The 24,685-nt window shown below is 44.5% G+C and overlaps 2 protein-coding genes across 4 annotated transcripts in view; both read left to right on the top strand.

Moving 5' to 3' along the window:
* Positions 1–18,118, top strand: part of QRICH1 (glutamine-rich 1) — a 52,560-nt gene extending 34,442 nt beyond the window's left edge. For all 3 annotated transcript variants that reach the window (XM_010571275.1, XM_010571267.1, XM_010571259.1), the window contains 8 exons: positions 7,284–8,303; positions 11,790–11,967; positions 12,592–12,746; positions 13,556–13,670; positions 14,993–15,101; positions 15,456–15,607; positions 16,313–16,403; positions 17,189–18,118. In XM_010571275.1, coding sequence (XP_010569577.1) covers positions 7,284–8,303; positions 11,790–11,967; positions 12,592–12,746; positions 13,556–13,670; positions 14,993–15,101; positions 15,456–15,607; positions 16,313–16,403; positions 17,189–17,381 — 2,013 coding nt within the window. In that variant the 3' untranslated portion in view covers positions 17,382–18,118. The remainder of the gene's footprint in view (positions 1–7,283; positions 8,304–11,789; positions 11,968–12,591; positions 12,747–13,555; positions 13,671–14,992; positions 15,102–15,455; positions 15,608–16,312; positions 16,404–17,188) is intronic.
* Positions 18,119–18,351: 233 nt separating this feature from the next.
* IMPDH2 (IMP (inosine 5'-monophosphate) dehydrogenase 2) overlaps positions 18,352–24,685 on the top strand; it is an 18,341-nt gene continuing 12,007 nt past the window's right edge. Inside the window, exon 1 of the mRNA XM_010573435.1 lies at positions 18,352–18,360. Coding sequence (XP_010571737.1) covers positions 18,352–18,360 — 9 coding nt within the window. The remainder of the gene's footprint in view (positions 18,361–24,685) is intronic.

Genomic DNA, 24,685 nt, shown 5'->3' with positions numbered 1-24,685 from the left:
CCTTTTTTTTTTTTTTTTTTTTCCCCCCCTCCCCCTGCTGCTGCCTCCTTCCAGAACTACTCAAAGTTCAGGCTTGACCCTTACAAGTCTTCTAGTAACAGAGATAGGGAGGGAGGTAATGTATCATATGCTCCAGAGAAAAATAATCTCCTGACCTTCTTGAAAATAACCATAGAGTTGCTGCCAGAGACCTGTTCCTGTTTTTTTTTAAACTGAATTGGTCTGTACCCTGAATATGAAAAGTACCTGATGAAGGTCATTTCAGCAACTTTCCTGAGAATGTTGTCTACCCTCTCCCCCTTGTTTTTGATGTGACTGCTTTAAAATATCTGCTTTCACATCATGATTAGTGTTTGTGTTGCCTACCCTGCTGCTCACTTTAGGATGCTACAAAGCCCCAGAACACTTAAGTGGCACATCTGGTACTAGGTATGGCTGCAGCTTTTGTGCATCAGCAGTGCAACTGGATTCATGTGTATTTGAGCAGCTAGCTCAGAATTATTTTGAAGATTTTTGCAAGGATGAGGTGGAGAGGAATGTCTTTACCCCTTTGCAGGAGTGTTTTTCTGTCTTTCAAGATTTCTTACTGAGATGTGATTTATGCTAAACCCATGACTTAGTGTTCACCTGTCTCAAGACTCACTGTGGCAGCAGTAGCAGAGCACAGTGTCTGAACAAAGCTGAATTTTGTTGTGACTCTGGGGGTGACAGTGTTCCACTAGAGCAGTGCACCTGATCAAGCTGGCTCGCTTTGCTAAAATACTGCTTGTGTTGTATTATGAGAAATTTTGGTCATCTGCTGAAACCTCTTAGCTTTTGATTAAACTTATGTCATCCCAGTACTTGACTTGATAATCTGTTTAGTTCTTGCTAATCCAATTGCAAATCAGTGGAAGACCCTTTGAATGACTACGCTTATGTTTGGCAGTATGACAGTGGTGCTGAAGGTGACTAATAATATGACCAGTCAGATGCCCTCACGGTTGCAAGTGCTGATGACAACCTTACAATCATAAAGATAGACAGACGGTGCTCAGGTTTCATCCTAGATTTTACTTAGTGCAAACACCCAAAGACAGTGCATGACTGCTTGCTGCTTTTATTTATCCTGGCAAAATAAATTTCCTGTTTGAACAAGTTGCCACCTTAGGATTTTCTTGCCTAAAAGGCTCAACAAACTGTTGCCAGATGTTTATTTTGAAGGCTGAGTGGATGCAACTGTTGGGTTAGATCCTAGTCAGTGCTACAGTACAAGTGTCTTGCAGCTCCTTCTATGCTCGGTATCACAGTGGTGCCATTAGTGATCTTAAAGAGTTTAGTATGTCAAGTTGTCATACCCTGTGCTACATCAGGCAGTGCCTGGCAAGGGTTGTGTTTTGCTCCAGTCAAGTAAGAGTTTTATCAGCTCTGCCTTTGGTGAGATTGTTGCTAGTTGGTCTTGTGCATTGAGGCCATCGAATTGATGATGCCAGTGACAAGAGGTGTTAGCACTGACTTACTTACTGAATATGGTAAGTGGTCAGTGAACGTCTTGTGCCTCTTCCACAAGAAGATTTAACTGAAAGAATATCAGAGGACAGAAAATATCTTTGCTTAGGATACATACAGTGCCTGTGGAGAAGATCCTCAGTTTCAGCTTTTTATTAAGACGGAGTCTGATGGCTAGCTCGCAAGAGCTTCTTGGACGGGGCTTGAGGGGACGATGCTACAGGCGAGCAAGATCGCAGAATTGTATAGGGAATGGTTAAATGCCTGCATAAAATGTCTTTCAGTTAAGGCTTGTGCCTTTCTAATTGCTCAGTTCCTTATGTGTTTACCATTCAGCTTTTTCTTCCAGAACAGCAGTCTTCCCCCAGTCTGTTCTGTGACTTCAGACCATTATAGGAAGCTGGGCATTATTAATGACATAAGGCAGGGAAAGATGCCCTTAAGTAGCTCAGAAGAAAATCTTATCTCTGGCTCTGCTCAGCATACATCTTTCCTTCACTTCTGATGGATGTAGCTTCCCACTGGCCCAGACTTGGTTTTGAAGTTTAGCGTGGAGGTAAGGCTTCTGTTCGCTTACCTCTGAAAAGCATCCCAATAAGATATTAGTGTAGCAGCTAGTATTAATTAGCATTTGCTAGGGCTGAGTGTGCCACTTCAAAGAATGGTTATAGTTAAGAGTGGCGTTTTCAGGGTAGCATCTTCTTGTATATGGAAGTAGGTTCCTCTTTGAGAGGTAAACTGTTCTGTTTTCCCCGGTTCATGTGTTTTAACTGTTTTAGGCATAAATCCTGCCCCAGTGTACAGCTTGACAACATAATCTTGATATTGTAACTGTTCAAACACACACAAGGCCTAATTTGGCCTGTGGAATTCTCTGATGTTGATGAATGAGCAGAGGAAAAACCTGGAGTGAGAATCTGTCTGGCAGCAGTTCTGAAAAGCTGACTTGTACACTCCCCATAGACCTTGTTTACTTAGATAGATAGCAAAAGACTTCCTGTAAAGCAGTTGAATAACAAGTTCCAACATTTCCTGCTACTTCAGTGATCAGTCTTTTCACCTGCTCTATACTTCAGACCTGTTTTGTACTTGTATGTATGCTTTCTGGCATAACATTAGAAGGAACTCTTTATTACAGTATTAGTTTTTAATGCCGGAGTCACTTTAGCTTAGGACTGTTGTTGAGAGGAGTGTGTTTTAAGCCTTCTTTCCTTAAATTGGGCTAAAAAATAATAATGAGATAGTTCTTCTCCTGCTCTCATTAACTTTTTGTCCGAGTGTTTGACTTCTGTTGGCTTGCTCAGGTGTGGAAGTTTGAGGTGCACCTACATTACTTCTTGGGGGGGATTTGGAGCATACTTCCTGCAGCAAGTTTGCCAATTGCCCTCACTTATCTCTTCTAGGTTTGGAGCCTGTCATTTGGGATTCCCTTGAGATGAAACTAAGCCATAAGATGCAGTCTTGTTGTGTCTAGGTGTTTGTCTAGCTTGGCTAGTGGGCAAGACTAGACCTTAGTTTGAAATATTCTTCTCCAATGTATAGTGTGGACATGTTAACAGGTCTTCAGTCTTGCTCTGAAGGTCTGCTCTTGGTGTATCCTACTACTTGCTAGTGTAAATGTAGCTTCAGAAATCAAGATGTGTTTGTGAAAAGAGGCATTTAAAAGCCTGTCAGGTTCTCTAGGGCAAGCTAGGTAACAGAAAATCCATGCAGCCTAGAGTTGGTATGTGCACTTATTTGGAGTTAGGTTTTAGGAAATATTAGGTAATCCAGTCAGCCCACAGATGAGATTTTCTTTGCTTGGAAATTCCTTCAACTTAATTGTTTCAAAACTGCAGTTCTGCATTCTGATTCCTTGTTGGGCAGAGAATCCACACAGGGCAGACATATTATGAATCCTATTTGAAAGTTTGTCAGAGTTAGTCTATCAGCCATGAGGAAAAAAATTTTCGAAACTAGGCTTCAGCTGTTCTCATGCTCATGGAGTTACTTATTTTCTCTTTGCACATACTCAGTTCTGGACAGAGTATGTTTTTGATGTTAATGTGATAGAAGATTTCCTTTAAGGGAATCTTAAAAATTTAGTTCTGCCCTCCTGTTACAATGCAGGGCTGACTTGTAATGCTTTTGATTCTCTAGTCAGCTAGTACTTGGTCCAACTTGTAGCTATTTTATGGTAAAAAGGCATTTCTCTGTGTGATGGTAGCCTGCTGGGAAGTGATGCTTTTCATGTTGTCAGATCCAAACTTCTGGCAATAAGCAGTTTTTCAGTACCGGTAACTTGGCATGTTCCTCTCTTGCACCAGTATAACCCAGGAATTCCCAGCATAACATGTTCTCACTTTAATCTTCAGCATAAGGTCAAGATTTAAAGTCTTCCCTGTTGGTCTTGGCCTGTAAATTTAAAGCATTCCTCTTTGTACAGTCTCTTAAAAAGTCAGCCACTGATGATTTTTTTTTTTTTTTTTTTTTTTTTCCCCTCAGACAGCAAGTTAGACAATGAGGTCAACATAAGAAGCTCTGGTCTCAGACTGGGTTGAAGTCTGTAAATCTGAAATGAATGCTTGTAGCACTCCTGGGTACAACCTACTTGAAAATGGGGAGGGATCTACTGCAAAATACGGTTGTTAAAAACAGATGTATAATTCACAAGGGATGCATAATGCACCGTAGGTAGAGCTCCAATATTCTTTTAAATAGGAGCAATCTCTTGTCAGAAGCATGATGTCTGCAGTTTGCAGCATGGAGAACTTCCAGTGATTCTGGAGTCTGACTTCTTCATCTTGTTTGGGTCTGGACTCATTCTTTGGGTGTTAGCAATAACACTGTGTGAACTCTAAAGCAGCAGCAAGACATCCTAGTTGTAGGGGTTAGGATTTAGTCCTGGGGGAGTATCACAGGGCCTTGGGTCATGATTGCTCATCTGCTGAAAGTGATGGAAGTTGCTCATGACTTTTAGGCACAGTAGGCTCAGGCTCTAAAATGGTTAATGGTTCAAAGCTGCACGAGGGGAGGTTTAGACTGGACATTAGGAAGCATTTCTTGACCAAGAGGGTGGTCAAACACTGGAACAGGCTTCCTCGAGAGGTGGTCAATGCCTCAAGCCTGTCAGTATTTAAGAGGCATTTGGACAATGCCCTTAATAACATGCTTTAGCTTATGGTCAGCCCTGAAGTGGTCAAGCAGTTGGACTAGATCATTGTAGGTTCCTTCCAACTGAAATATTCTAATCTATAAAAGCAGAAGGAAGAAAATGCTGTCTGGTTGGGTCTGTGCTTAGACCATGCCTCTTTTTGCTGATGCCTCTTGCTTAAACCTATTCCATTACCTTTCTAATTGCACTTATGTGGTAAAATTGTTTCAGCACAGGAGTGGACTTTTAATTCTTACCGCTAGCAAAAAACATATAGTCTTTACTTTGTATATGTTGACAGCAATAACAGGAACAGTAATGTAAAATTTTGTACGGAAAGAAGGTGGGGGTACTTTTAAGGGGTTCTCAGTTAACCTGTACAGGTTCTGAAAACACACTGCAGAACTACAGGATAAATGACATATTTACCTCTCTCTGTGACATGATTTTGAATCCTAGAAGATAAAGCAAATGTTTCTTGTGTGAAACTGAAAATATATCAGTGCAATGATGCATTTTAGTTTGTCCAGTCTTGGGCCTTTGCCCCAGGTAATCTTTTGAACAGGGATTTAAATTAATACTAAGGACTCTATTAGTGATTTTTAAAGTTGGATATTTTGGAGAATACATGCCTTGGAGGTGTAATTGAAAGTGGCTTTCTTAACTGGGATTTGTGCTTGGGCCTGTTTGCCCAAGGCAGTACTCATGCTGTAGGGCAGTATGATAAGAGTATCAAATAGAACTGAAGAAGCATCCCATAGGTGACTTCATCTTTTTCAATTAACTGCCTGATCAAATCACTCACTGATGCAGCTTTTTAAACTGTCATGCTGACACAAGGTCATATGTTTCTTGTTACCTTGCAGGAAATTATTATGGAAAGTCCACGTCATCTGGATTACAGTGCACTGCATATAGCTCCCAGCAGGAATCTGTAAAATTCCCTATTCTTCCTGGAAATAGAATTAGTTCTTAACAGGAGGCGACTTACAAAATTGGTCTGTAAGCAGTGTGTTTTGCTACCCCACTTTTTTCCTTAGAAACTCTTAATTGGCTGCAAATGAATCCTTAACATTTTTTAAGACTTCTTAGAGGTGATGTTGGGAAGTGAGATTTCATGTATCTGCGCAATGCAGACCTGCGTGGTAGTTCTTTTTGGTATTTTCAGGCTGGCTAGTGTGGTGTCTCTGTGCAAATGCTACGTTAGCTTGACTGACTCTAGAAAGTGAGGTGGAAAAGGGTGAGAGAACATGAGTAGGAAGACGTAGTTTTGCAACCAAATAAATCTGTGTTGGCTTCAAACTTCATATGGCCCTTACGGGTGCCACTAATAAAGCTCTACATCTCTCGGTTGGATTTGAAAGGAGAGGCTGAGTAATTAATTCCCTCCCTTAAGATGTAGCGTTAAGGAAGCCTGGAGAAGCAGATGATCATGGGAACCTGGGATATCACTTCTAGGATGAGGACAAAGCAAATGTGTAAATGTGGGAGACAAAGTGGTGAAGTGTTTGGATGAGGAGAGCAGACCTCACTTGGTGCCCTGGGAGTGAAGATATCATCTGGGTTGGGTTTGAGGCCTGGAATGTGAAGTTGTTGAGACCAGAAGTTTATGTTGGGGGCTACCTCTGACTCCTAGCTTTAAGTCTGCTCCTGGACTCCTGTTAGATAGTGTGACAGACCTTGGACAAATGAGCATTGATGTGAGAAGATGTGATTATTTTTTATTTTTTAATCCCCTCCACAGTAAAAGGAACTGTGTTTGGATCCAAGTCTTAACGTAATTTGTCCATATTATTCAGCATTGTGTAAGTGCATGAGCTAGAAAATACAACTGAGCAATTTGGACAATAAATAAATGGAATAAGTAAATAAATGAAAAAAGACTTAGTTTTAATTATGACTGCCAAAGAAATACTTTTGAATTGAAAAAAAAACTAAGTGCTGCAGTGTTGCCCCTTAGTGCATGACCAAGAGTTGAAATTGCAACTTTCTGTGTTGACACCTGCTTGTGTAGCGTTACTAATAGCGGTTGGTTTCAAAATAATATTTCTGTGCTCTATGTGGAAAGAGCCAAGTGCTGGTTTCAACTTACCCGTATTTCTTACTGCCTGTCACTGGCAAGTGATCCCATGGCCATCTGGGGGGCTGGGGTTGAAAGCAGTGAAACAGTCTTTAGGGCATAGTAAGAATGAGGCAAGCTCCTGCATTTTGTAGCAAGATAAACTTAATATCAGAATTGTAATGTGTGTGACCTTAAAGCCTTGCTATTGCAAGGCTATGGTGAAATAACATTTTAGCAATGCAAATAGCTCTGAAGACTCTTTTGGCTTCCAAGGATGCAATCTGTTGGCTTGAGCCCACAGAGCTTTGAGGATGGAGATGCAGCTCACGCACTGTTCTGTCTGTGCTGAGAAGTGTGGTCATGTGCAATGCTGAGCAAACACATCATCTACCGTATTGCTGTTACCAACCAGGCACTTCTAGAATAACTCGGTTTCATTTTCCTGAGATCTTTACTAATGGATTAATATATGGAATCATAAAACTGAGCTTAAAAGACCTGGAGCATAGACCTCCGGTGATGGACCATCTCTGTTGGTGGCCCCCCTGTTGAATCACTGACGCTTGCTGATCTCTAACTCCTGAATTGGTGTCATTGCAGGTTCAGGTCCAGGTCCAGCAGTCACCGCAGCAGGTCTCCGCCCAGCAGCTCTCTCCGCAGCTCACTGTCCATCAGGCTTCGGAGCAACCAATACAGGTCCAAGTGCAGATCCAAGGCCAGGCGCAGCAGCAGGCATCCCAGACAATACAGAGTCAATCTCTTCAGAGCCCCAGCCCATCTCAGCTGCAGGCAGCTCAAATCCAAGTGCAACATGTGCAGACTGCCCAACAGATCCAGGCTGCAGAGATACAGGAGGAACACATACAACACCAGCAGATCCAGGCCCAGCTTGTGGCAGGACAGGCCATTACTGGTGGCCAGCAGATACAGATCCAAACAGTTGGGGCACTGTCACCTCCACCTTCTCAACAAGGCTCTCCACGAGAGGGAGAGCGACGGATCAGCACTGCTAGTGTCCTTCAGCCAGTGAAGAAACGTAAAGTGGATATGCCTATTACTGTATCCTATGCTATTTCTGGGCAGCCAGTTGCCACAGTGCTGGCCATTCCTCAGGGCCAGCAGCAAAGTTATGTCTCTTTAAGGCCAGACTTGTTAACAGTGGACAGTGCCCACCTGTACAGTGCCACTGGGACCATTACTAGCCCCACTGGAGAGACTTGGACCATCCCCGTTTACTCTGCTCAACCACGTGGTGACCTTCAGCAGCAAAACATAACCCACATCGCCATCCCTCAGGAGGCCTACAATGCCGTCCACGTCAGTGGCTCACCAACGACACTGGCTACCGTGAAGCTGGAAGATGACAAGGATAAGATGGTGGGAAGTACTTCAGTAGTGAAGAATTCTCACGAGGAAGTGGTGCAGACTCTTGCTAATTCGCTCTTTCCAGCGCAGTTTATGAATGGCAACATCCACATTCCAGTGGCAGTGCAGGCTGTGGCAGGGACGTACCAGAATACAGCACAGACAGTGCACATATGGGACCCACAGCAGCAACAGCAGCAGCCGACACCCCAAGAGCAGGGGCAGCAGCAGCAGCAGCTACAGGTCACTTGCTCAGTAAGTTAAAGCTGCTTTTTGGTCTCAGTCCATGATTAACAACTAGTGAATGTTGTGGAGAGGGACGATGTCAGCAGACAGCTGATATCTCGGAAGCAGAGATGAGTTTGTCCCAGTAGCCTGGGTGTGACATAGGGCATTTGACTCCTGATAGGTGTAGGACTGCGATGTGTTAATGCTGGTACATAATTATAGGATTCAAAACTGCCCCAAAGAAAGTATAATCTTGATCTTCATAATGTAAATTAATAGATACTGGTAGTATAAATTAATAAATACATGTTCATTGCTAGCTGCTTCATAGCAGGTATTCCAAGGTCTGCAGTCTTCTGAGCTGCTCTAGGGGTTGCAGTGGACAGGCAGGGATGATTGCAGCGAAGCAAGGTGTGTGAATATACTAGTCACCTAGTTATCAGTTACTTTGTGTTATGCAGCATGTAGAGTCTACAGGAGATCCAGCGCACAGGTAAAGTGTTGGAATCTGGCTAGTTGTGAGCAAACTTCATGGATCAGGTGTACCCATCTATAACACCGTGTCCTGCTTCTGGTGAATGCCTGGTGTGCAAGAGCACAGTCATGAGCAGTGGCAAGTAAGCATCTCTTCATGCTGCTTGGCAAACATGGCAGCCAAATTTGTGGCTGTTTTTGTTGGGGTTTTTGGGGTTTTTTTTTAAGGCTCTGTTGCTAACTTTAAGCCATAGATATTTTGAATAGGCTTTTAAAACTTGAATAACTAGTGCAAATGGATGTAATTTATATTTTATTACCAGAAAGTGAAAAGTGATTGATCTGTCAGAGCCTGTTTTTGCTGAATGGAATGACAGCAAAAATATCCAAGTCTGCTAGCATAAATGTTGTTATAAATTCTTTCCAGTTTATAAATAACACTGTTGGCTATATAAAGGTGTATATGCCCTCTAATTTGTCAGTAAGCACTGAGACAAGGTGGATTACTTTCTATAGCCATGTCTGGTTGTTTGTGAGTTGATTGTGGGCTATAGCCCACCAAGACCTCCACTGCAAAGGGTTCCCTACATCTCCAGATAACTTTCAGGTGCTGGGTGCCCTCTTTTATAAAGCTGTACATTAAGCTACAGCTTATGGGTCTTGTAATGCATAGGGTTTTGTTTGTTTGGGATTTTTTTGTTTGTTTGTTCATGTTCAAAGAGCCTTCTGTAGCTTATCTTTTCCCCGTATTGGTACTTCAGAGATCACTTCATCGCTTTCAGCTGCTTGAACAAACTAAGTCGATAGAACTTTTTGCCTTTCTGTTAAACAGGATTTTTAGACTTATTCTAGGGTCTTTTAAGAGCATGAGCCACATTCTTGGGATCCTTTCTGAGGTATTAGCTCTGTAATTTCTTTAATGGTTACTGGCAAAGCTTGAACTAATGCTGTGTATTTCTGTGCACAGTGGTCTGCAATTCTTGGGTATCAGACAGTTTTCTGTTCCCAATTCGCTGGACTACTGGGCGTTGGATTAGCCCCTAAAGACAGAGGCAAGTCCAGGAGGGATGCATTCTTCCTCTAAGAGGGCAATAAAGCTACTACAGGTGAACATCAAACTTTTGGGGGTTGTTCCTCTCACAACTGTGAGACTGAGAAGGAATTATGGCTGCTTGCCCCACGCTGTCCTCTGGCACTGTGCTGATGTGGGATTTGGGCAAGTTGCAGCTATTTTGCTCTATTTGTGAAAGATGTAAGTCAGTTCAGAAGCAACTGCCAGTTCAGTGAATTAACTCCAGCCTGTGTGTCTGCCTTAACACTGGACAAGCTGTCTGTGAGGTCAGGGCAGAAGATTGCTCTTTGGGTTGGGGTGACAGAGGTGGTTGGCTCTGGAAAGCTCTCTGGAGAGTAATGGGGCAGTGCTCTGGAGGAGAGTGGAGACTCAATCCTAGCTCCTACAAAGACAAGGTGTCAGTTCACCCTTGGACTCCTGTCCTTTTTAAGGCAGAGGCTTGCTTGACAGCTTAAACTTTGTTGCCATCTGCCTTAATAAAAGCTGGGTCCTTTCAGTCACAGTCTCCCTCTGCAGCTGTTGTAGCCAGCAGGGGCTGGTAAGCAAAGAGGTATTAAGAGCTGATGCAAAAAAAAAAAAAACAAACCCAAAAAACCCCCCCCAAAAAAAACCCAAAACCAACCAGAGGCAGTCAGAAAGCTCCAGTCTGAGGCTCTTGCAAGCTTTGCCTCTTTAGCTGTTTTGTTGGGGCTTTTTTGTTATACTGAGTAGGGTACAGGTATTACTGAAGTCTCTATGTCATTTCCATTATGGTCTCTAGTACTGCCAGAGCAACTTTCAGTGATGATTGACACTTGGTTTCTGTGGCATGGGATTGAGAAGCTGTAGTGAAGAATGCAAAGTGAATGCAGTCAGAGGGGTTGCTGCTTTTTCTGGATAGGTGCCATCAGTTGCCCGTAAAATGTTTCAGTTTGAGGTAGTAATTCTTGGTGACTTAAGGTCCTGCTGCAAAGTAAACTTCCAAGGGGTCTGGAGACCTCTTAGGTCTATAGTAGGTCATACAGTAGCTCTTCACAGAATAGTAGCTAGTCCTCATTAGCAGTATTTGGTAGTTTGAGAGCATTTCATTGCAACTGAATTAATGTTTTAATGCTGGAGTTCTAGTCTGTTATTACTTTATACCTCTTAGAAATGAATTAATCTTATCAGTCCTTGACGGTAAGAACAGAGCATATGTATTCTGTCTGGCTGCTACGTCCTGAATAATGAGAGAGCCTGCCCTTGATGGGCAAGGGTGGGGAGGAATGCTAGCACTGTACAACACGTGATCATACCCAGACCCTTGCTTAGGGCAGTCTTCGGTTTGGAGCAGCACTGGTTAGTAAAGCTGATGGCACCTTGCCGTTCTTCCCTGCCCAGGACTGGCGGTCTCTCTAGCTGCTGTGTCTCAAGGCTGTGTCTGTGAGGGGCCTTGGGCCACTCTTGTTGTAGTGAGATGATGGACTTTAGTGGTGGTTCAGAGTTGAAGGTTCAGAGCTGAAGCCAAGAAAAATGCATTGGAGCAAACAGGACTTCAGAATCAATAGTCATCTGTTTCAGTGTTTGAGAGGAGACCAGAAGTCTGTTGTTGAGAGGAATTTAGCCCTGTAAAGATCCTTGCCTTTGAGTGTACCAGCTAGCTTCTTAATGGTATTGCAGCAAGAACAGCTTGTGGCTGTTGGGTCTCCTGTGATGTTCTGCAGGACTTCTAAATGCATTAAATTGCAAGTTGTGTGGGTTTGCTAAAGGGGTTATAGATATGTCCATTCAAACTAAAAGTGTTCTTGGAGAGATGAACGCTGTTTCATGAGCACCAGTTCAGGTTAGACAGCAAAGTTGTGTTCCTTGGATTAATTTCTTGTTAGAGAGGAATGTTGCAAAAGGCTGATATCCTGGGGCTAGAGGTAGCACGGAATTACTTGGGGGTTTTTTTGTTGAACAGTTGCATATCAAAGTGTATATATAAACTGAAATGCTCTCTTTCACAGGCTCAAACTGTTCAGGTTGCTGAAGTTGAACCACAGCCACAGCCACAGACTTCACCTGGACTTCTACTTCCAAACTCTCTGAAGCCAGAAGAAGGGCTTGAAGTGTGGAAAAGCTGGGCACAGACCAAGAATGCAGAGCTGGAAAAAGAAGCCCAAAATAGGCTAGCACCTATTGGAAGTATGTGTCATGACAACATGGCTTTTCTTCCCTTTCAAGCAGCATTAGGAGTGACTAAAATGTTAGCTGTTTACCGCTCTGGAAAACACCTTTGTTTAATCAGTGATTGTTTTGAAATTTAAACTTTGATTTACTCTGCAGTACTAATTATTGCATACTCCCACTGCCACAGGCCACGTTCCAAGGGAGGTATTAGCTCTATGCTGAGCCAACTTGAGCACTTAGGCTGGTAGCAGTAGAGAAGGGCACTGTATGACTGTGGTGCATGGACGAACAAAAAGGCCGTGAATGCCAGCCAAGCTGGTAGAGCAGTCACGGAGTTGCTGTTTTCCTATTGCTGCAGGGCAGCGTTTCATTGTGGACATGGTAAAAGAAGGCAATAGTCATGCAGTTGGCAGGGCAGAGAGTCTTCCTGTCGGATTCTTGCCCATTTATCTTTTAGTAGATCTGACAGCTTAAGATCTTGATTTATTTCAGCTTGCTTTATTATACTGGAGGAATGAGGTAGTACTGGGCCTGCCAGATAGAATGGCAAAGCCAGAGATGTGGGAAATCATTCCTGAAAGATTGGGAAATAATATGGCTTTATGGCTTAAATAATATGGCTTTGTTTTGTTTTTCCAGGGCGTCAGCTGCTGAGGTTCCAGGAAGATCTCATCTCTTCGGCTGTGGCTGAGCTGAATTATGGTCTATGCTTAATGACACGAGAAGCTCGAAATGGTGATGGGGAACCCTATGATCCAGATGTGCTCTACTATATCTTCCTGTGTATTCAGAAGGTAGGGGGAGGACAGCTATATGTGCAGCAGAGCTGTGAATGTTAGCATTTATAGGGAGGATTCTCTGTTATAAAAATGGAGACAGTGGCTTCAATTAAGCTTCCCAAAGAAAAAAGTCCCTTTACTTTAAAAACAAAAACAACAACAAAAAAACCTCAAAACAAACAAAAGGCAAAAAACCAAAATCAGATTAAATGTAGTTAGTGCACAGCAATGCTTTTACCTACTGAGCCAGGTTTGTGAAGAATTGTTAAGTATCATGGTGAAAATATCATTTTAGTTTTTTCAGTGAGGGGGGAGGGTTGGGTGATGTTTGAGGAAGTTGTCAGTGTCAAAACTTGATCTAGTTGAAGCTCTAACAGGCAAGAACTTAGCTTTGTGTGGTGTGGGAAGTCTGAGCTGGTAATATTAGTGTGCTTTCTGGAAGAGCTGCAGGAACAGAGCCAAACTTGGATAGCAGAATTGAGCATCTCTCTCCTTAATCTGAAAAAGTAGTGTCCAAAGGACAGTCATGTGAAATAACTTGCAGTGAACACACCTGAAACAAAAGGTGAAATCCAACCAGCTTTACTTTCTAAGACGTTTTTTTCCTTCTGTCTTAGCATTCCCATGATAGTAGCTGAGATTACCTGCCCTGTACTGGCCTTGGGGCAAGGGTCCTCACTCTTCTAAGTAGAATGTATTAGTCTTCAGTGCTATGCTGTAAGATGCTTGACTGACTGGGTGTGTGGGCTCTTAGGATAAGGTCTGGTCTGAAGAGTAGTACACTTGCTACCACTGTACTGGACTGTGTTGTGAACCTCTTACAGTATCTCTTTGAAAATGGCCGAGTAGATGACATCTTCTCAGATCTCTACTATATTCGGTTCACTGAATGGCTGCATGAAGTTCTCAAGGACGTACAGCCCCGCGTTTCCCCTCTTGGTAAGAACATTTATTTAAGAACTTTAAAACTTTCTGGAGTTTGGAATATTTGAACTACAGCATGAGTGCAGTCTGAATAGGAACCCTTTCAAAGTGTGTAATGTCCCTAGGACAGCTCATATACTGGTCAGGGAGAAAAATGTTGTGTCTGCAGTGCTGGGGTTACTGCACATGTGAGGCTCTAGCCTTGACTGTCATTGAGGATTATTTGTCTATCACTTGTCACCTGTCAGAAGACAGATTGTTGGGACTCTGTAGTGTCATGAGATTGGCTTACTTGGAAGCCAGCTGATCCTTGATCTGAATCAAGCTTCCTCATCCGAAGTGCTAATACATCTTGCCTCTAATATGTATTGTTACTTTGGGACATAATACAACGCTGTCATGTTGCCATGTAGCCAGATGGTTATGGTCTGCAGGACCAACTAAGTGTCAAAGAAAAAAACAATGCGTGATTAGAGCCTCGAATGCTGCAATCAAATGCAGCTCATCTCAGCCCTGTGTTTAGAAGATGATGGCAACTGGGATGGGGGGAGCAGTTCCAGAAAAGACAGATTTTCAGAGTTGCATATGAGAATTAGATTAAGAATTGCATTTTCAGAGCACAGAAACCTGGCTTCACATTACTTCATTCCCTTTGATCTCATTAGATGTCATTGAAGAAGCTATTGCTTCTGTTCAGAAAAGTAGCTGATGTTACAGGCTAGATGGCTAAGTAGCACCGTGAGTTTTGGAATCCTTTTGTTTTCAGTCTGGCTGTTTGATCTGTGCTTTGTCATTTCACAAGCCCTGGAGTTCATACTGCTGTCTGTTTTTCTGTTTATCTGTGTATTTGGAGTATAGTATTTCGCTTCTACACAAAGGAAAAAAATCTGAGAATCAAAGGATTACTCATGTGTCCAAATACATCACTTGGCACTGTGTGCTGACTAAAGCTGCGCACAGGGCCAAGAGCTGATTTGTTACACTGGCCTGCCTGCTCTCACATATTATTGGATTAGGAGCATCTGCATTGGAGTTGAGCCATTAATTAAAAGCTGTTTAAGTGCATATTTATTTCTCTCTGGGCTGGGATGTATAGGCGTATTGCAGAAGCATACTCTCCGCAACTAGAGGTTGACGTATGTATACAAGTGTTTCCTAACTGTACCTGCTATTTAAAAAGTTATTTGCACAGTAGTGAATCTTGACGTCAGTGAGGATCTCCTCCTTCTCCTTCCCTTAAGATTTAGATGTTCTCCAATGCCTACAGACTGTAAAATACTGCCTATGTTCCTGCTGTGACTGTCTACTGGCATGATGCTGACTTCTGATTATTGCAGGTTATGTCCTCTCCAGTCATGTAACAGAAGAGATGCTGTGGGAGTGTAAGCAGCTAGGAGCTCATTCCCCTTCTACCTTGCTCACTACACTGATGTTTTTTAATACAAAGTAAGTACCTAGGTCTTTGGGGATCTTGTGGAATAAAAGAACTTCAAATGCCTTGACAGGGTTGGTAGGAAACTGCTGCACTGGATTAGGGTGAAGTCATGAATTTCAAATGGTTGCACACAGAGCCCTCTTGCAGGCCAGTCGGGCAAAGAAGGTGCAGTACAACAAGGAAATGAGCTAGCAGAAGGGCAACTGAACTTGTGGGTGTTGCATGTTTTGCTGCTGGAACAGTCTTTAACTCGGTGTTGGTTTGAGCTTCAGTTGGCTCATGATGAGTAAAGATAACTACCTCACTGTTGTGACTGTATCATTTACTTGCCTCTGAATGTCCTGTGTTCTCTTCTTGCTGCTCAGATACTTCCTCTTGAAAACAGTAGACCAGCACATGAAGCTGGCCTTCTCCAAGGTGTTGAGGCAGACCAAGAAGAACCCTTCTAATCCCAAGGATAAAAGCACGAGTATCCGCTATATGAAGCCTCTTGGCATACACCAGACGGGACAGAAAGGTAGTGTCTGGAAGTTTTCTTTGGGAATAGTTACTTTTACTGGGCTTGAAGGAAGCAGATGAACCTGGAGATGTCTGCAGGTAGGGCCACGAGAACCCAAGGCTCTGCCAGTTACCTTCAGCCTAGCAGCATGAGTTTTCTGTGCATTCTGTCTGAGAGAGCTTAGTACCTTCTAATAATAAGCCTAGGGACATGCCTTACCTGAGGCATATAGGACTCGTCAAGAGCTAAGGATAACTTTTTTGTTACTTTTGTTTTTTATGGGCAAAGGGGCAAATGGGTGTAAGTGTCTATGAACAGAGGGAGAAACTTCTTTGGCAGGGATTCCCTTATCTTGACTCATAGGAACCCATATAGAATCCATATGTAAGTACAGTCTTCCTCTTAAAAGCATGGATGCAGGGTTTAGCTGAGGCGTTGCAGTCTCAGTAGTGAGACTTCTCTCATTTTGGGCACAGGTGGAGGAGAAATGGAAAGAAGGATATGGATGGGTTGTGTTGTTCAGTAGCCTTGGGATAAAGCAAACCGTCCATATAATGCTTTGAGCATTTATAACCAGGTGCCTCTGCCCTGGAACAGCCATATGTCTCTTGCCAGCTCTTGCATGGTGACAAGGTGCTTCGGAGTGCTGAGGCTGTATGGCACTGCTCAGTTTGCTGTACTTATACAGAGTGTCTGACAGGCTTCTGGGGGGCTGCTTTGTAGTTACAGATGACATGTATGCAGAGCAGACTGAGAATCCAGAAAACCCCCTGAGGTGTCCGATAAAGCTGTATGACTTCTACCTCTTCAAATGGTGAGAGCCCTTGTTCATATGTATGGTTGCTTGTCTGCTGTGACTGTTAAGCTGCATCTTGTAGCTGGCCTAGTTTTCAGGGCTGTGTTTTATTGCTGGCACAGTTTCTATATTTGCATAAATTTACTTAAATGGGGAGGGGTGTTGATGTGAGAGGGCAGGATTTACTCTGATGGCACATAAGTTGAACTTCTGTGGTATTTAAAGAGACAAATCCCAATTTGTGCACTGGCTGCTCTTAATCTCATACTCATTCCAGAGGTTTGCTGTGTTGGCATGAGCTCACTGTTCTGCCTCTGACTTGCAAGCAAGTCATCTGGAAGCATCCGCTACTTGAGATGAGATTAGGGTCCTATTCAAATCGGCTTTGAACAAAAATGAGGACTTGCTGTGGAGATTGGAGGGAGCCTCAAAGGACTCTTCTAAATTACAATGATTCTGACAATTACTGTAAACGTTCCTCTGCATGGATGGGTATGCAGCTAGCCTGAATGTGAAAATACCCCATCCTTGTTTCACTCTGAACGACCCCTAAAGCCATGTGTGGCTTCATACTTACCAGTGTGAAATAAAAATTACTTTCTTGTAGTCATCACAATGGCTTTTTAATGTTGGCATGGCCTAAAAACTTTGGGACCACTGTTGCCCCTAGATGTAGCTCCATACCTTCACGTCTCATCAGCTGTTCACTGTCAGGAATTGTGAAGCCTGGGTTGAGGACAGTGATGGTCTCTCCCTCCCAGGACATTCTGTTAGTCTGGTTATTTCTGATCTTCCTCATGCAGCCCCCAGAGTGTGAAAGGCCGGAATGACACGTTTTACTTGACACCGGAGCCAGTGGTGGCCCCCAACAGCCCTATCTGGTATTCCATCCAGCCGATCAGCAGAGAGCAGATGGAGCAGATGCTCACCCGGATCCTGGTGATACGAGAGATTCAGGAAGCTATTGCCGTGGCTAATGCCAGCACCATGCACTAAGGCATCCTTCTTGGCTCGGAAGGGGTGGGGCGGGGTGACGGGGGAGGGACAAGCAAAGATAAATTGTACAGACTTTTACACTAAAGGAGATGCCTAAGTTTTTGGTTTTTTATTGGTGTAGTTATGAAGCCCTTTTAGGCTTCTTCTCTTTAAAAGAATCTAAAGGAAAACCTACCCATTGTGTATCCTACCCAACACACCAAACTGTTGGAACCATTGGAGGCTGCATATCCCCTGCGAGCTGGGAGCTGTGGAAAGCTGCTGGTTGACTCTGGTTTTTTTTATGATGTAGAAAACATGAACTACAGGATTGGCCTGGATGGCTGGGGCCTCTGTCTCCTTGGAGCACGTGCAGCCTAGAGGGCACAGAATGATGGATGGACCTGCTCAGCCAGTGGAGGAGAGGCAGGCATCTTCTTTTCTTGTGCTTGGACGTTAATTTGCTGTTATCTTGGAAGGAAGAGGAGAGAGTGAACTGCAATTGTGATTTATACAAAAAAAAGCAAACCAACGATTTCTATTCAGACCTTTAAGTGACATTTTTAGATGTTAAAAGTACAAACTTTACCACACTCTTCTTTTTTGGCCTAACGTTGAGGCCTTAAACCTTGAGGCTCCTGTGCCTGATGGAATTCTTGTAACATACACTTGTGTATCATATAAAGATACCACCCTGTTTCTCTTATGTATTCTTACTCTAGTTGTTTATTAAGAATGACGAGCACGTCTTTTCAACATGCCATTGAACAATGTGTCTTTATTTGGGGAAGAGTGAGCTGTGAGGGTGGGGGGGGTCGTTATACAAAGATCAGTATGCAAACTGGTTGTTTTCATCCCTGTTTGTGCTTTCCAGCTTGACTCCGCTGGACTTCTTTCACCCCTACAAATTAGGAAGGTAGAAGGGAATTAACTTCTGTTGAAGGACCTGAATGTCTGCTTGCTGATGGAAGCTCAGTGTCAGGCTAGGAACATGCGATCTGTGAGACCAGATCAGACTGTCCTAATGTTCTGTGGCCAACCTGTGAGGCTTCGCCCCTAGGCAAATCCCCCTCTCCCCACCTTTACAAACGCACCACACCAACAGCATGATGGAGGGGCGTTGGAGGGAAAAGGCCTTCCAGGAGCAGCACATGGCTTACTCATGCCATTTAACAGCCTTTTCACTGTTTTTAACACAGTTGTGTAGCTTCTGGCATCATTCATGATCATAAACCCCAGCCCTGTAACCTTGCCTTGCTGCATCTTAAATGGTTGCTGTATTTTGTATCATTAACAAATAGTCTGCTCTTTTGAAGCCAGCGGGTAGCCAACCATGCTTGAAATGGGAGATCACTCTAGCCAGGCTTGTTATTTGTGCCACCAGCTTCTTGGATGCGGAGAGGTGACTCTGCTTCTTGAACTTGCCTTCCCTGCTTTTCCATCTCATGTCCCTTCCCTGTTCCAAAATATATAGATATATATTTAAATATATATTACAGTAAAAGAACTTAAACTTGTGTACAGGCAAGCAATTCTTCTGAAGCTTCTGTTGACCAGCACCTGTCTGTATTGAGAAGGAAGGTCTGCCCTGTCAGTTGTGCACAGCATAAATGATGAGAGTAGCCATTATGTTCCCTGTCTTTGTGCTCTTGAGCAGTGTTGAGATGTGCGGGCTGAGAGAGACACTTCAAGCCTCTGATGCTTCATATTGACATAGGTGTTCATGAGAAAGTAGATGTGCTCAAGCTGGTTGTCAGTATGAGCTGTTCCCTGCATAGGACTCTGTGCTCAAATAAGTGCAGAGAGGTGAAGTAGCAATGCACTGATGTTTACTAATACCTGCACTCTAAAGTAGACTCTTAGCTCAGTGTGCGTGCCCAGGTGGTGTGTAGTGCTGGCAACACGTACCCTCAGCTCAGTTCAGCCATTGGGAGCCAGCAGTTGCCCCCTGGTAGGGCGGCTGTTGGGATTGCTAATACTGCTTCAGCTGTCAGAAGCCTGTAATCCCTTTGCCATATCTTAGTGACTGGAATGTCCATCTCTGGCCCTAATTTAAGTATTTAAAAACATGGTTAGGGGCAACCTCCCACTGTTTCAAGCAGCTCGGTGTGCTTGTTGCTCAGCATGCCCAACAGGCCTGCGCAGAGTGGATTTCCCATTCTTTTGGGTAGTTTGTCCTGTCTTCTGAACAGAGTTGCAAAGATGTGAGAGAAACTGCAGACACCTGTGCTTGAGTCCCAGTGTGTGCTCCACAATACTGCATGGGAAGCTAGCTCCAGCATGCCTGCACCTCAGTGTGAGCCTCCTGCTTTGTCTGTCTCCATCAGAAATGCAGAGGGTGTTGAAGTCATCTGCCAGATACCCAGTGTACAAGTCACTTCATTAGGTGGCTTTAGGAGTCACCTCTTAAGCTAAAAATTGTCAGAAGCTGGAATAACTTGACAGAACATTAGGGCAGTTCCAGGTTAGGGGTGAACAGATACTTCAGCTGAGCTTTCTGGGGAAACAGAATTCGATGTTAGTTTAAAATTCTTGACTGTGCACTTTCCTTACTACCCTTAACTGCAGGATGATCTAAAATCTTTATAGGGGAAGAGTTCTTGATCTTGGAGTATACTGCTTAAGAGTGGGGGAACTTGACACATAGTGAGCTGTGGAGATCTCCTAATGATTGGTTTTGTCCTGACAGACTGAAGTGTTTCCATTATTTTCTCATTGTTCGGACATATATAGAAGAGAGATTTGCTGACGCGGAAGGGGACTGCCGTACTGTTCTTATACTGTCTCATCAGAATGTCCACCGTGTTAACTTCATTCCCTATTTTTAGAGACAATCGATATACTGTGACTTAAGGATTACTTTCCTGGACCTGGCTTCTAGTCTGGCTCTCTGGAGCTAGTTTAAAAGGTACAGTATTTCTAGAAAATAAATATTATGTTCTTTGATAGTGAAGAACATGATCTGCTCCCTTTTAGGGGCTTGTAGGAAGACGTGTGCAGAGTAGCACAGAAGAGTGCTGTGGCTTAAGGTTGCTATCCAAGTTCTGGGAAATGTTCCCAGTCAAACATGTAAAATAGCTTTTTAACACTTTCCTATAACCAGCTTGACTGCTGCTTAAAGGGCATTCCCCCTCGGCTCCGAGAGTGCCAAACTGCTAGCTCTTGTATGCGTGTATATATTAAACAAGAACTCTCCATGCCCTATGCCTTGTATGAGACAGGCTGAAAATGCATCAATCTCTAAATAAATAAAGCTGAGAAGTCAAGCTAGAGACCCTGTGGTGTTGGTTTCAAACTATGCCCATCTTGTCTCTGTGGTATGAAAGGAACCATAGAAAGCAGAGTATGACTGACTATTGTAAAGCACCTCACATTCTGACATGAGACTTGCGTATTGTCCTCTCTCTTGACACTAATAGCATTGCTTTCCTAAGGAAACTTGTAGCCTCTTACACACTTGTCCATGGCACCATTAGATTTTCATTTATGTTCAAGAGTTCAAGCATTTCCTCTAAGTGGTAATGGCTGAAGAGCAGACTAGAGAGTGGTTCTTCACTCCTGTCTAGAGTGGTGACTAAAGGGAGCAGTCGAAATAACTTAAGACTCTCATCTGTTGGCTGCTTTACCCCTAGAGATCTCCTGGATTTTAGATGGGAGACAAGGTCTGAAGTAGTTCCTGAACTGTTCTGCCTTGGACCAATGGAAAAAAAGACTTAATCTGATCCCTAAATAAGAATCTTCTTCTGCACTGTTGCTCCCAGGGCAGAAATTAAGACAGTCTTGTTCTCAACTGCATCAGGGCTACTGTCTGCCTTGGTGTATGTAGAATGGATTAGGCCATCTTCAGGCCTCCTATGCTGTGATAAGAACAGATCCAAAAGTGGTAGAAGTGAGCCCTCTGAGCATACGTGGGGTGGAGGGCTTGCTGATACTGTAGTTGCTCATCCTCTTGCTGGTCTGAGTGCTGCTAGACACTGGTTGACTGCACAGTCTGACCAAACTGCATTCGCATCCAAGTTTAATAGTGACTTACTTCCAATTAGTGTTTGGACTCTTAAATCACTGTTCAAGTGGGATATAAACTGTCTTCCACCCTATACGGGGCTTTTCTCCCCATCTTCTTGCTGGAGCTGCCCCTCTCAAATACTACAGGATACGTACCTTATCCTGAAGTTTCAGCCTGGTCTGTTTCCTGGTGCCAATGCATAGGAAAGCCCTTCTCAGCTCTAGCATCTTCCTACCTTAAGGAGCATCTCAAATCTTCTTCCAGAAGTCTCACTGACATGCTGCCCCAAAATCTCTGAAGCGATTGCTGTGTCCCCTACTTGTCAGTTCCCCTTGTTGTGTGGCTGAAGCTCGGCTCTCAGCACTGCAGTCACTTTCCTTGTATAACCTTGTGCATGGCAGCCACGTTTGCGTGCTTCTCCGTTCTCGTTTCAGCTCATCAGAATGGGGAGGCAGATTGAACCCACTTACAGCAGCAATAAACTGCATCTAGAACTTGAGAGAACTGCAGGAGAGAATGAGGTGGAGGGGATGTCTCAGAAAGGCAGGGTCCAGTTGCAGCCCAGAGCCTCGCTTGATAATGAGTGTGCAGCCTATATGCAAAATACGTCTTGTCTCTGTCCCTCCCGTGTTGATCCTGGTCTAAACAGCACATGTGATTGGCATCCTGCAAAGTGACCTTCAGAACTCTCCAGTAGCTTTGCCCCGTGAGTAACTCACACTACAAATCATTTTAAAGAGATGCACTCAACTATTTTTTTAATTTAATTTTACTCTTATATTCTCTGCTCTTTGTAATCTGCTTGGAAATAAAATGTTTTTCCCTGCAGCCTTTGTTGTAGTCTGTTTGAGAACCATTAAACTTTGTCTGGTGTTTCTATTGGAACAGAAGCCAACTTGCCTGTTTACTGCTGTGCCTGTGCTCTAGCGTAACAGCTGAGATCGGTGTGTGCCTCCCAGATAGGCTTAGCAAACCTTTGTTAGCGCTGGCCTTATTTAAAATAAAGGGTAGAGAGACCTGTTAAACTGATCTTGGTCTGGCACAATGCCTCCTGTTCTGCTGATCCTGTGACAGGCAACGCTGACTCAAGAGTGTGTGTCCTTGGCAGGCAGTGTTTTCCTCTGGAAGGCTGTGTTTCTGAACCCTGCCTCTGGGAATCTCGGTGCCTTTACTGATGACTGCTTTTGGTGGTGTGAGCCTAGATGCTTTATTTACTGCAAAGGACAGTGCTTTTCTTACAGCTCCTTAGCCCAGGCAAACTGTAAACAATGGGAAACCGGTGTCTGGATAGGTGAAATCAACTCTTAGCTGAGAGTCACCCCAGGAATTACGTAAAGAAGTAGGAACCAGGGTGAAATGCAATCTTTTACAGCAGAGACTGTCAGGGAAGAATTGAAACCCTGTGAAGTTCAGAGTGTAGCATAACAACAAGCACTGTTAACGTGGCTGTAGGAAGATGGTGTTGATGTTGCCATTCACAGTAGTAGTAATAGGATTAGCTACCACTCTCTTGGCTTAAAGTTTTAAGTGGCATTGCAGATCCTTGTCACTGCCTCTTCACTATGCAAGGGTTGCCTTTCCTTAGTTACGTGAGGGCCCTTAGAAGCCACACATACCCTTCCTCACAGCAAAGTGAATGTTCCTGTGCTGAGGTATGTGCCTTCCTTTCCTGCTACAAACAAAAACACCATCTGGTGGGAAACAACTATAACTTAGAAACTGCAGCCTCTATTCTGTGCAGATTACTGCTGCTGAGACCAAACAAGCCACCCAAGAGTCCTGCTTCTACCCGTAGCATGGTTCACTCATTTGGGGTTTTTCCCCCTCCCTGCGTAAAAGTCAACGTCAGCATCTACCAAAGCCTAGCTTAACTGGTCTCTCTCTAAACTTTGTGCTGTCTTTTGGAGAACCTTACTCAGACCAAAACACGTTCATCCAAACTACAGGACTGAACCAGACCAGCGAACCTCACAGCATACAAGGGTTGCTGGCTTCCAAGTATTTTGGGAGACCTGAACAGACATCTCTGTTCACACTTCCTGAGTCCTATAGCTGGGTAACATGAGTAACACATTTTCTTAAAGCTACTTGCTGATCTTTGGACGAGGATTTAATCTACTGCAGTAAGACAGTTGGAGGTGCAGGAGTACCATTCTTTAGTTCCCCAAACTTGTTAGTGTTAAATAGTGGGTTGCAAGAGCAGGGCGAGAAGGTGCTTGGTTGTCCCATTTCCCTGGTACTCTGAGGCTACATCTGGTATATCACAACAAACAAACCAGCCATCAGAGAAGGTTGTTCTGTAGCCCATAGTACAGGAACTTTTCCTGACACCCAAATGGATCTGCGGGGCGGGAAACATCTTCATCCTGGAAACAGCTGAACGCTGGTTCCTGCAACTCTCCTCTAAGGCAGATGTGCATCTGTGCCCCTTCCTCTCCTGCAGGCACAGTCCTCCCTACTCCTGCTATCGCTCTTCTCTGAAATCCTCCCTCCAGCCGCCCGCCCTCTGTGGCACAGGCAGGAAGGTGCTACGCTGAGACCCCCTAGTCTGCAGCAGAGCGCAGCCATCCTCTTCACAGCGTTTGTGTGTACGGCCTGGCCTGGTGCCTTTGGGAAGAGGGGGCTCGCGTGAGGCTAACGCCTGGCTGGGATCACCTCAGGTCCACCCCTGCGGGACTGCTGCCTCGGTGAGATTCCCTCTCCCCTTTGCACCTTTCGTTCCCCCTCTCATTGCTAGACTGTTGCCTCACTCCGGCCTCTTGACTTCCATCCTTCTTGCAGATCGCTTCTGACTTACAGTTGGATTCTGCTGGTGTGTTCCAGCTCAGCCCCCACCACAGATCTGACAGGCACGTGCTCCTGTCTTCTGAAGCTGCTGGATTTAGAGCTGAACCCAGTGCCTGACCCACTGGGCCTCACGGGCAGCGTCTTCCAGTGCAGGTCATCCACGGCTCGCCTTTTTTAGGTTGTTTTCTGGGCGCGTGTCACACCGTACAGGTCATGCTTGCGTAGGCAAAGCCGGGCCGTGTCACACCGGGCTCTACTGGGCCGTACCCGGAGTCCAGCTCTCTGCTTAGTGCCTCCTTCCTATACGTCGAACTAGCCGCTTGGCTTGAACGAAAAAAGGCCCGTTGCGGCTCGTGACGTCCCGGCGCAGCCTTATTTCACCGGGCTGGCCGCTAACCGGTCCGGTGCCGCGAAGCCCCTTCTGTCGCGGGGCCCGCGGGCAGGAGAGGCCGAAAGCGGCTGCGCCCCCCGGGCCCGCCGAGCCCGGTCCCCGGCGCGGGGGACAGCGACCGGCGGGGCAGCTCCGGGGCCG

Source organism: Haliaeetus leucocephalus, unplaced genomic scaffold (assembly GCF_000737465.1).
Source record: "Haliaeetus leucocephalus isolate CR32 unplaced genomic scaffold, Haliaeetus_leucocephalus-4.0 Scaffold2, whole genome shotgun sequence".
NCBI lineage: Eukaryota > Metazoa > Chordata > Aves > Accipitriformes > Accipitridae > Haliaeetus > Haliaeetus leucocephalus.
Note: the sequence above shows the minus strand (reverse complement) of the source record. Positions and strands in the feature narration are given on the sequence as shown.